At 45.2% G+C, this 12,825-nt stretch overlaps 1 protein-coding gene across 9 annotated transcripts in view; it reads left to right on the top strand.

Annotated features, from left to right (window-relative positions):
• LOC135920017 (uncharacterized) overlaps positions 1-12,825 on the top strand; it is a 278,410-nt gene that overhangs the window by 10,731 nt on the left and 254,854 nt on the right. For all 9 annotated transcript variants that reach the window (XM_070536189.1, XM_070536193.1, XM_070536187.1 and 6 more), the window contains exon 3: positions 4,395-4,594. In XM_070536189.1, the coding sequence (XP_070392290.1) occupies positions 4,395-4,594 (200 nt within the window). The remainder of the gene's footprint in view (positions 1-4,394; positions 4,595-12,825) is intronic.

Here is a 12,825-nt window from a genome sequence, read left to right as displayed (position 1 = left end):
CGTGATGTCCACTTCTCTACTCTTGTGTCCTGTGTGCACACCTCACTTCTTTTTTGCGCAATGAATCCTTACCAACTAGCTCAGCTTTCTCTCGTTCTAAGCTTTCCCTTGTTCTCCCTTTCCCCTTCCCCCTCTTGGTTTCGTATATATACGCTCCGAGGCGGAAGCAATAAATAGTCACGTTGCAACCATCGAACTTCGTGCTGTCGTATACAGTAAGACACGCCACGTGTGTCGTAACTATGTAACAGTGAACGCCAATTTTCTCATCGATTCGATGCGCGCGCGATCTACTCGAGATGCTTTCAGTTGTCACCCCCTATTCAACGGCCACACGCACTGCTGTTGCATCGCTAGTTCAGCCATCTTTGATTAGACTGATCCATAGACCAGGAAACGCATCCGGTTGGTAGTCAGCTGGTCTGTATGGCCGAGGAAGGATTTCTGGCCGGAGAAATGGCCAGTTGCGTCTAACTTTTTCTTTTGCTTCATCATTTCCTCGAGTAACGGCTCGTCGCGTGTCTGGCATTTCCTCGGAACTGCATAGCCACTGTTTGACTTAGATAAGGTGGAAAATATAACAGTGCGAAGCAGCGTCCATCATCAAACCCTGTAATAACCCTTAAACCCATGATCTGTCACTCATCTGGTTTTTCCCGAATTGTACAGCATTTTTCAGGAAAATTGGCAACTGGAAACAAGAATCGTAAGGAGTTGTGAAATGAAGCGATATACTAAGGGAGAGAGCAGAGGTAACAGCCAAATTGGAATGAAAACCGAAAATTAACAAATTTAGCCACTGTTTGTGAAAATATTTATGGATCAGCACCTGTTTACTTAAAAAGGAAGCAGAGAAAAGGGCGCCGGAGAATAATTCCATGCATATTGAATGACGCTTTTACAGTTATCAGTTGAGACGCCTGACGTAGCCACTTCTTTGCTGCGCTAAAGTGGGTTGCTGTCTTTCCCGGCGGAAGCAGTATGTCCAGAACCATAGCGTCCTGCGCTATACGCGGTTGTACTGGACTGGCGGCTGCGCATCGTTACGCAACTTCCCAGATAAAAATACGAGTTGGTTTTGGCACTTGGTAGAGCAGTAAACGAGGGTATAAAAGAACCGTAATTGCTTTGCAATGTTATACTTCTGTATAGTTCCTGCAGAGCTAGTTCATTATATGCTAACGGAATTTTTTTTTGCACTTTAGCTTGTTTACTTGTTCTTGGCAGCGTTCTTCCTGCGCTTCTTTCCTTCGCGATACTATTTGATGTTGTTCCTTGTTTGCCAAGTAAGGGATAGGTGTATCTCACAGGCGTACCTATGAGGTACACCTCATTTTATTTCTCGTTCGTGGATTTACTCGTCTTGATGGCGAATGGTGGGCATCATTCTCATTTGCACCAGTAAAGTACCCCGCCCATCATTTGCATAGATAAGCTGCCTATAAATGCTGCGTCCGTGCCTGCCCCAACGAGTTGAATGAGAACCCTTGGTCAAAAGAGCACGTCACTGCTAACTAATGCCATGAAAGAACGGACGAGAATGGGAAAAATTCCGGTGGGTAGCGTGAAAGCAAGATGAATGTTATCTGCAAAGGGAAAGGTGTTAAATATAAGACGGGTTCAAACAATCCACTTGCGTTAAGGTCGGTGATATGTAAAATGGTAATACACGCCATAATATTCCATCTGTTGAAGTCAGCGGAATTGAGGTACTAGGAGAATATTGACTTGGTTCAGGCGAGACAGAGGCGTTGAGTGTAATCTATTTGTACTAACTCAGTGCGTAGCGGTTTCTGTAGATCAGGATATACCTTTAGGGGTAGCATTTCTAGATATTAAAAAACGCCTACGACAACGTAGACAGGTAATTATCATGGAATATTCTCAAGCACGAAGGCATTCGTGATGATTTTGTGGAGCTGTTGAGGTATATCTAAAGGGTATGTTGGCGAAAACTTTCAAAAATGTTTTCAAAATTGCCTGTGGCAGATATATAGCACAATTCTATTACATGAGCTGGTCTAGTCGAAGAGGCCGATATTATTTGCACAACGAATTGAAATGAAAAATAGACTAATTAATAAAATCACTAGTTAAGTTTTTCACTGATTGCCCGATGGCACATATAGCAATCTACAAATTCTAGGAGGTAAGACTCAGACGCACATCCACTTGAACATAATTGTGTGGATGACGTTAATTACAATATATGCGACGTCAAATTTGCGGTGAAAATGCAATGTCGCTCGTCTCACTTTCTTCGCAAAACGTCGTTTTATGCATTGAAGCACGAAAAAAGTAGAATGCCAATGCATTTTCACGCAAGTTTGGGAATTATTCTCTCGAAACTGGTTTCATCCTCAGAATTCATGGCAAGTGGATTTGCCTTGCGAACTCCGCGGCTGTAATTGGTAATTTGAATATGTGCCATTATGTCATTAGTTTGAAACGCAATTAGTAATTTTTCGTAACTAGTCTATTTTGCATTCGAATCTTTTGTGCCAGCATTTGGTGCCAGCAAAGAATCATGTGTCGGCAGTTTTGAGTAGACTAGCTTGTGGACAATAACTATACCAGAGGTAGGTTAAAAATTGTGTTATAGTCTTCGCTTGGACACCCAGAATATAGAGACAGCCCTATACATATTGTATGGGAAGGCCGTAAATGTAATGAAGTGATTGAAATTCAGCAAGATCTGAAACAAGGATGTCCTCTTCTACATTCTTTCTCATGCTTCGTGTTAAGTGCATAGAGAGACCACTCGTAAACATTAACCTAAAGTTTCATTAATCCTGCATGTGTAATGAACAAATGGTGCAACAGAAGCTCCCCAGAATAATGTATTCTGACGACGTAGTCTTACTAGCGAATAGCGGACAGTGCAAGAACTACAGACCCTGGCGTACAACTATGCCAACGCAGTGACATATCTAGACCCTAAGTTCGAGAATAGGGGACATATCGGGAAATCGGGAATTATGATCTGTAATGAAAAGACGAGAAATTACGCGGTGTCAATTCAACTACAAGTCATTCTCATATTCAAGCTATATAAGTATATCGGTGTACATACAAACACAGCAAAGACTAACTCAAGCACCCTGTAAGATAACCAGAAAATAAAATGAAAGCATAATGTCACAGTACTGAAACAGAACACTTTGGGGCCGGAATAAATATGAGGCAGTGCGTGGAATCTGGAAAGGAGTGAGGGTGCCAGGGCCAACGTTCGCAAACGTCATTCTATGCTTAAACTGTGATATCTTCTAGGGAGCACTAAGGCGCATAAATCAGAACAAATGGGTGGCTAAAGTGCACAAGTATCTCTACATGGGAAGCGTGGGCAAACAATTGAGGAAGATGTCAGGAAAGTTTTCAAACAAGTACAAGGTGATTGAAAGTGAAAGTAGACAACAAGTTTTCATCAGAAAGAAACTAATAGAAACAGAGACAGCGAATTGGATGCTAAGAATGCAAACTAAGAGACCATGCAGATTTACAAGAATTAGAAGAAAGAAATGAATCAGAATACGTATAAGATAACACATAAAGGAGTGACTTCCTATTTGAAGTTCGGGCTGTCTGCCTTATAAGAAAAACATACCGGAGCAACTATTCACAAGATGAGGCATGTCTATGCTGCATCAAAATCCGAAGGCCGCTCAGCACATCCATAGGAATGGGAGGGAAGTCGCCCAGTACCACCCGTAGGTAATGTACACCTTCTATAAGTGGTTGGATTTAAAGTGGAGTGAAGCATCAAGCGGTCGCCAGTCTAGAAAAGCAAGAGTCTTCTAGATTATTGGTAGAAAAAAAAGCAGGTAAGAGATTGACAAGACCGGATCCGCTAGAGGCATGGTAGCGGTACGACGTTAATAGAGAAGGTTAAAGAAGAATATTAGGAGAAAATGGAGATGCATACAAATATGATAGACTGAAAAGCATGTACAGCATTTGTGATAAAATGAAGCAAGCTAAGTGACTGTTTGTTGTTGCGCCGTTCCAAAGGGGATGCCAGTAAATTGACACCACCACTATCATGATTACGGAAGAAATGCAATAAGTGCGACAGCTTAAATTTTCAGTGAAAACCTGTTTATTAGGAGGATTTGCTTCTCTTTGTGTCGGTAGTTTTGTTTGGTGCAATTTACGAGGAAACATGTCCAGGGTGGCAATCTTGATCCTGACACTCGCACAGTTGTGTTTTAACAACGAACTTCCGTGAAGATAAGCGGTCACTTATGTTTTATACCGCATTTGAATCACTACTGGCATAGTTTCTTAAATTTCACGCGATCGGCAAGTGGCAGTATACGTTGAGCGAACTTCTTCGCTTTCGAATAAGGGAACGTGTCAGATATTCCGTTCATTTCACTTATTGTGGCACATCGCAGGAGACACCTTCTCCGGCAGCCGCGGTTGCGCCCAGGTTACTCGGTCCAGCTGCGAACGAATCCCCGGCGCAGAGAGCAGCTGAAACTAGCCCGGAAGTGGACTCGTCTCCTTTGCCCTTTGCGCAACCTGGCCGTGTTGGCTCGCCCAATGAGCTCCGAGCACAGGAGGCGCCAGTGCGCATCGTAGGCCGCGTCAACATGCAAGTACTGCGCTGATCTACTCCTAAAGAGTGTGATTATTTCGGAAGACAGGTTCAGCATTGTCGGCAAAATTGTCACCTGACCATCAACTGACGTGCTGTTATTTTTCAGAGGTCGCAGTTTTAAGTCAGCATAGTCGACATTACCTTGTCACAATGAGCCACCGACAATGCTCTGTGGTTATAAAGCTTAATATATGTACCACCATTACTGATGCGTTTCCCTGTAAAGTAAGGTAATTACGAATCATCCCGATGCTTTCCTTGCGAAAGTATGCGGTACTTTGACGGCTAAGCTCTGTCCCGCTGCCGTGAGGGTAATATAAACTAGAATAAAAACAATAACACTTGACATTATTCAGGTGCCTCAAATACGAGAGCTCTGAACAAGTTTGCCCAGATGATTTGTACAAACTTCCAGATCAATATTGAATATCGCAATACCACACTTGCTTGTGAATGATGGTGACCGAAACTGCCCTATAGAAGTACTGGTCGCTTTCGACTTCCCTTAACAGGCCATCATTAAGTAGTCATTCCCGTATGTACGAAGGTTAGTAAACTTTAATGGTGTGTACCTAAGGGAGTACTCTGCTGATCACATGTAACAAAAGAAGGCACGCGACTAGAAAAGTGCGTGATTTCACATTGTGTACAGCGCGGCGCTTGTCTCATTTGTGAATTTCTCCGAAGTAAGTAGATTCGCACTATTATCTCAGTTTCTCGTTGTGGCGAGCCTTTTGTTGCCCTGAACAACACAATACTAGTGTGTGCCAAGCTTACAGGATCACGAAGCCATGTTTGCCGAAGTGTGGACACAGACACCGGTAGCACGCACTCCAACGCGTATTAGCGCGCGGGTGCTCCGATTAGAAAGGAGCCGACTAGCAACGTCGCAATCTCTCCGCAAGGCAAGCAATCGGCACTGGTGCGCTGCAATGAAACTTCAGCGTGTTTTGTCTGCACACAAGATAATTTCAAGCCACGAAACAGATTGCAACCAAAAACAGCCTAAAGCAGGCTGCAACAGTTACACTTGTCGGATGAAATCAATGGTGTATGCGAAGCACCTGCTGAAGCCGTATGATCTAGCGGGCTATTAGGATAAAAACAAATTATACAGCAACACCCCTGGAATTGTAAAAAGTATGCGAAAGCATAGCCCAAAATTTCAGTTGGCGCGCCCCCAATCTACCACCAACGCCTACATTTCAAGTTGGCTCACTCTCAAAATTAGGCTGGCCAATACCCAAATTTAGAGTTGGCCAATCCCCAAATGTGAATTTGGCCAACACCACAATATAAGTCTGCCCACCCACAAATGTAAGTCAGTCCGCACCCAAATTCAAGTTAGTCCATCCCCGAATGTAAGCTCACACATCCCCAAATTTAGGATCACTTACCCCCAAATTGCAAGTTCACCTATTCTCATATTTCAAGTTGACACACCCCAATAGCTCAAGTTGGCTCACGTTCATACTTTTAATTGGCAAGCACCCAAATTTCCAGTTAGTCCACGCTCTAATTGCAGATCGCCCACCCACAAATATCAGTTGGCCTACCTCCCCATTTCAAGCTCACCCACTCCCAAATTTTAGTTAGCCTACCCCTTCTATGAGCTTCCCCACGCGTTTTTTATGGAGCCCTATGTATCCCTGTGGATAATGACACGTGGTCTCGAGTACCTTTTGCGGTTGAGCGCTTTTCACCACCTAAAAATGTTATCGCTCCCCTCGGGACACGCCTTCATGTATCGGAAGTTTCTGGTATCTTATCTGTGGTTCTATCCGCTGTCTGTTGTCACCGAAACTTGTTTATTCTGATTGCATGTATGTTCGACCCGAATGGTGTGGAACTCTAAGAGACACGCGGGCACCAGCGAATGCTCTTCAACGTTCGATGGCTCATGTTTAAAAGCCGACGATCGCCGACCGAGTTCGCCGCTATTGCTGTGTTTTGTGCGTTCTTCTTTAGAGGGCAAAAGTTCGCCCAATAAGGTTAGTTTCGTTATTCAGACTTCTACCACTGTAATATTGTCACGTGGTAGTGAGGTATAAAGAACACAGTATCAATAAAGCTAAAGACGAAACTAACTTTTATTAAGCCAACCTATGCCCACAAAAACAAACTACACTCACAGGACGTCGACAGTGGCTAACACAGCCGGCGATCGTCAAAATCTCATGAGTGGGACAAGCGTGTCGGCTTTTGTACATCAGTCGTCGAATGTTCCAGATCGCTGGTACCCGCGTGTCTTCGAGACAGCTCTACCTTATTCGCGTCACGCATACGTAGAATCAGATTACGCAAACTTCGGTCACATACAGCGGATAGAACCATCGATAACATTCCAGAAACTTCCTATACATACAGGCGCGTCCTGCGCTGTGCGATTATATTTTTAGGCGGTGAAACGTGGTCACCCGATACAGATAAACAAGTACACGTGTCAGTATTATCGTCGCTTCTAGGTTACAATATTCTGTGCAAGCAACTGTATTGTATTGTAGCAACTGTAAGCAACTGTACTGTTTAAATCGTTCTCTATCTCTTATAAAACTACCAATCAACTACATTCACACTATCATAACGATTGAATATAATATTATGTTTTAATGATTAAACTTGTTATAACGATTAAATATGCTTTATATGTCAAAAGAAATTAGAAATCGATTGAAAAGGAAAATACAACGATAAAGAGGTATCTGTGTGCTCCAGACAGATCACAGAGTCTTTTACAAGAAAAAAAAAAAAAACATCACTGGTTGTAACGTAAGAGATAAAACTTCTACCTGACTAGGCTGCAAGAAAGACGAATTGGCAGGCCATAAACGCAATAGAGCCGATTGGCAAGTATTGGGTGAAAGCAGGGGAGCTGATGGACCCAGTTTTGTAAGGGCAACGCTTCTGTAAGAACGCTCGCATGTATTTCTTAATCCGACTATACGAAACCAACAGATAATGAAGAAACGTAAAGCATAGGATAAATTGTTTTCGGTGTCTAATTGAAGTGCCAAAATGAGAAACTAATGGGAAATTGAGGAAAACTCAGCTTGCTGACGCTGAGAGCCTAATCTACAACCTCTGCGTTAATCGCGCGCGTTGCACTACAAATTGTGATAAAGCGACAGCAGTTACCACGTCCATGCATTTTGGGGTATTTACGGACGCGTGCAAGATATAACCAAAGGAGTGTTAATCACCGCCACACTTCACCGCAGAAGTGAAACAAACCTTGAATTACCGATTAGTTTCTGCATCGCTTCGAGAATTTTGGCGCTGTTTTAGTTGTGATAATTATAATTTGTGATACCTTGCTCAGCATACGGAAAACAGTAACCCGATTTGTACAGTCGGTTGTTTCGAAATATTTTGTTAGATCGGCATTCGAAAATTCGGAATAGGTATTTTTTTTTAATACGAATAAAATATTCTCAACAACTATTCATATTCGCAACTTCGAGATTCACCTATCCTATAGCAAACTCATTACTAAAGCTAGAGCCCTTTAGACTCTGTTGGTAAACTCACTGTTTTCCTTCAGCTGCATGAACATTGGAGGAAATTGCACGAAATTATTTACTTGAAGATAGCGTATATTAGAGTGTTTCAAAATAGCTACATTATGAAAATTCACTTCACAGTTACACCGAGAGTTTTAGTGACGTTTTTGTCTCACTTCAGTGATACGCGTCCTCAAATTTTGGCAGCTCTACACTGTAATTCTTCATAATGTAAAAATGAAAAGAAGATCTGTCCATAACTACGGTAACTTTCACTGACGCATTTTTCAGCCTTTTTTAGTGCAATTGCAAAGAGGTAATCCTTTAGGGAGGCGAACTTCACGCTATACGTGCCACGCGAGCCCGGTCTATGTATACATTCTCCGCCCAGTCGGGAACATGAACTTCCGTATAATATCCAATGAGTATTCTCCAATAAATCAACGTGTGATTGAGACAATAAAGAAAAGAACATGCCATCGTTTACGGATCTCCGGCTGCTAAAGCAGCATCTACCTTACGTTCCTCCCAGCCCCGCTGCGCGCCGACTTGCTCCGCTCCCCTTGCAAGGAGCCCTCCGTGGCAGGATTTACGCTAAAGCATACGAAAAACGAACAGGCACTGAAGAGAATTCAAAGGGGAAATCATATGCAGGGTAGTGCAGCTGCCGTTGTTGATCGATCCCAGGTGGCACGCACTGCAAAGATCACTATATATACATATATATATAAATATATATATATATATATATATATATATATATATATATATATATATATATATATATATATATATATATATATATATATATATATATTGCTACGAAACAGCCACTACAGTGTGGTTGCCCTGAAGAGGAGGAAGACCACGTGGACCCGCTTGATATAGCCTCGCCATTGTGGCCTTCCGTTAGCTTCCTGTGAATAAATGTATATAGCATTGGGCTACAGCTACACTTAACATTAATTTGGCGGAAGTGCGGGGTTCCCTGTACCCGTCATGGAGCTTCGCAGCGGTCGCAATGGCGGCAGTCCGGCTTCGGCTCCTGCTAGCGGCCCTTCATCTACACAGCCGTCTCCGCCTGCAGCCCCGACCTACGTCACCATTTCCCCCCCTCGGGATTCTGATGTTGACGTTGACGTTGACGTTGACTTCTGATGTTGACGACTGGCTCCGCTTATACGAACGTGTCAGCACCAGTCACAGGTGGGATCCGACTATTATGCTTACAAACGTTCTTTTCTACCTCGACGGAGCTCCACTTGCATAGTTCCAGACTGAAGAAGAGCGGTTCTCGAGTTGGGGTCTCTTCAAAGAGAAGCTCCGCGACCTTTTTGGCAATCCGTTCGGTCACCAAATCAATGCCAAAAAAGGCCTTGCCACACGTGTGCAGACGTCGACCGAGTCCTACGTGCCGTACATTCTCGACGTCTTGGCCCTTTGTGCCAAGGCTGACCCGACCATGTCTGAGGACTAGAAGGTTAATCACGTCCTCGAAGGCATTGCTGACGACGCCTTCAATTTACTGGAGTTTACGAACGTCACTAGCATCGATACGATCCTCAAGGAGTGCCGCCGTCTCGAGCAGGCTAAAAGCCGCCGCGTATACCAGCACATCACGCGACTTCCCAACGCAGCTATTACGTCATCCTGTGACGACCTCTTCCACCAGACGTCGCGATGTGACAACTTGACCCGCATCATTCGTCGTGAAGTCGAAGCGGCACAACTGGCTGCCCCGTCGTTCCCATCACCTGATCATTCTCCGGTGGCAATCTCCTTGATACAGGCCGTCGTCCGTCAAGAGTTGTCCAACGTCGGCCTACAATCCATTGGTTCCGTACTCTCAGAACCTCTCTCTCCACGCACGTCCCCACCGCGCTCTTCTTACTCTTATGGACAGTGCAACCCGTCCGAATGGCGAACCGTGGACGACAAGCCGATCTGTGTTTACTGCCGACGCATTGGTCATGTCGCTCGCCATTGCCGCTGCCGTTGGACTTCTCCGACGACCAATTCTTCTGATTGCCACTCTCGCACGTCTGCCGCATCCTTTTCCTTCGCCCCTTTTATGTCCGCTCCATCCACCATTCTCTCGCTCTCTCTCTTTCTCTCTCCACACACACACACACACACACACACACGCACACACACACACACATATATATATATATATATATATATATATATATATATATATATATAGAGAGAGAGAGAGAGAGAGAGAGAGAGATGGAGGAGAGAAAGAGATGGAGGAGGGAGGGAGAGATGACCTTCCCCCACTCGAAAATTAGCTGGTATGCCACTGGTGCATTTGGCGAGTTTATCAAAAGCGGGTCAGGTCACTATAGATTGTATGTCCAAAATGGCATATTTTATGAGGTCAACAACATTGTTGCACGTACCCAGCAGGCAAAAAAAAAAAACGGCTGCCGGAGCCCGGATGCGCTCGGCACACCGACTACACGGAGATGGCTTGGCTGCGGAACCAAGCGCGACATCTTGTGGCCACTGTCGTCACGTTTATCTTTCTAGCCTAAGCAGTCGAAATGAAAGCTTGGCCCCAGTTAGGCGATTCATACATTGCGCATTGGCAGGCAGTTGATCCCTAAGCGGTTCGATAAAGCTTTACAATTAGTTCAGGGCACGCAGCCCTTTCTAATATCGTCTGTAGAGCTTTCGATATTGTGTGGGCTGCAAGCGATCTATGACCCTCTTTTCCACCACAAGGAAAGAGTCATAAAAGAAAAGCTGTACCTTGCTGGAGTAGATTTCCCATGTTCAGAGCTCAGCGGCTGACACGCGATGCTCGAAGCGCGTGGCTGGCGGACGATTTTTGAGCCAGCGTTGGATACTGGGTACACTGACTCGATGCATTTTTCTATCAAATAAAAGCGAATGTCTTTTTAATAGTCTCTGGCTGCATTAGGCCCCCTCAGAAATGATGCACCGTTCAGCGTGGTGGTACAAGAAGGGCGGAGCTCGTCACGCTACCATGGCTCTTACTTTTTAGAATGTGAGGTTCCCTAAGATGCTGGTGAATGTTAGAGCACATGCCTTTGTGAATTTCGCACTTACTGAAATGATGCCGCTACTGTGGTGAATTGTGTCCACCTCATTGCGTTCAGAAGCACGAAACCATTGACATTGATTCACCGCAGCGGGTGCAATACGCACTGCGTCTACCGACGTGTCCCGTATTTTCCCCCGTCTCTATGTTTCTACTGAAGCTGACAACCGACAGCGTAATACTGTGGTGAACAGCACTCTATCCACTCAGTCTGCGCGTCACGCCTTGTTTTAAATGCAAAATGACAGACTTCAAGAAAGTTATTTCTGTGCAACTAGGACAGTGTTGCCGTCGTGCTGCATGAAAAAGCTTTATTTCCACATATTTATGGCACGCAGCGCTTCATGTAGTATAGTGATCTCTTATGACAATACGCAATAACTTGCATGTAGCACTCGCGAGTCCGTGCCCGTCCTTGAACGCCTTTCCTCGAGTTTGTATTGGGCTTCACTTGCTTAACGATGTGTGACCGACTCGCCCAACAAAATGCAATATTGAAAGCCGGAATAACCCGAGTAGCATTCGTACGGGTCTCAGCGAACCTCCCGAGATCGCGCAATCGATTGGTCGGTCGGTCGGTTGGTCGGTCGGTCGGTCGGTCGGTCGGTCAGTCGGTCGGTCGGTCGGTCGGTCGGTCGGTCGGTCCGTCCGTCCGTCCGTCCGTCCGTCCGTCCGTCCGTCCGTCCGTCCGTCCGTCCGTCCGTGCGTCTGTACGTTCGTCTGTCCGTCCGTCTGTCCGCCTGCCGCCCGTCGGTCTGTCCATCCGTATTTCTGTCTGTCCGTTTTCCCGCTAAATTAGGACCCTTGGTAGACCATGACCCATTGGGTAGCCCATAGGCCTGCTGAGGTGAGGAAACAGGCTTCGAAACCAACCTTCGGACTAACTTGGATCGCTTAATACGTGATATTCGGCATGCGCTACTCTTCAATAAGTTTATTTTACGTCCAGCTGTGTCAATGGGTATGTGTCACTTGCCATGTGGCACTTCGTCTGTGTCGCTATACAATAAACCACTACTGTGTGCCGCCTCTTTAATGACTAACATATGCGTTTACAATTTGGAACGGTGCTCGGCGGAATTCAAGCGGCGCCAAGTGTGAACTACAGGGCAGTGCCGGCAGGTGGCGCACAGCTTGTAGTGGGATGCGTGAGAGAAGTATTCAGCTGATGACCTCTTTCGGCGTTGCCAATACGGTGTATCGCTACATTGATTCAATGCCAATCGCATTACAATCGACATTCATCGTGAGATGGATTCTGCTGGAAGATTTTACGCGGTTTTTCCAAGTGTGGCTCATGTTCAATTTTTTGTTAATGCGACGGCTTTATCAATAGAATTTACCTCCTTTTCAATTACATTAAAGAAGACGTACCGATGCAGAAAGCAGTGCCGTCAAACATAGCCTCTAAAGGTCTAGCTCTCGTGATGGAGGAACCCTTGAAACTGGCTCGTGACGAACGCGCCACGCATTTCCATACGGCACTGTGACCGACAGAAGGATGCTCTTGTTTAGAGCATTCGGCCGCTGTATGGGGCTGGCACGCATTTTCTTCAAGCACTACGGACGCGAGAGAGGGGGCCAGACTGAGCGTACGTGCCTCCCATCGGCTCCACCAAAACCCGATTTACGCCCGTTCCAATGACCATAGGACA

Source organism: Dermacentor albipictus, chromosome 3, assembly GCF_038994185.2.
Source record: "Dermacentor albipictus isolate Rhodes 1998 colony chromosome 3, USDA_Dalb.pri_finalv2, whole genome shotgun sequence".
Lineage (NCBI taxonomy): Eukaryota > Metazoa > Arthropoda > Arachnida > Ixodida > Ixodidae > Dermacentor > Dermacentor albipictus.
This window is presented reverse-complemented; position numbering and strand designations above follow the sequence as displayed.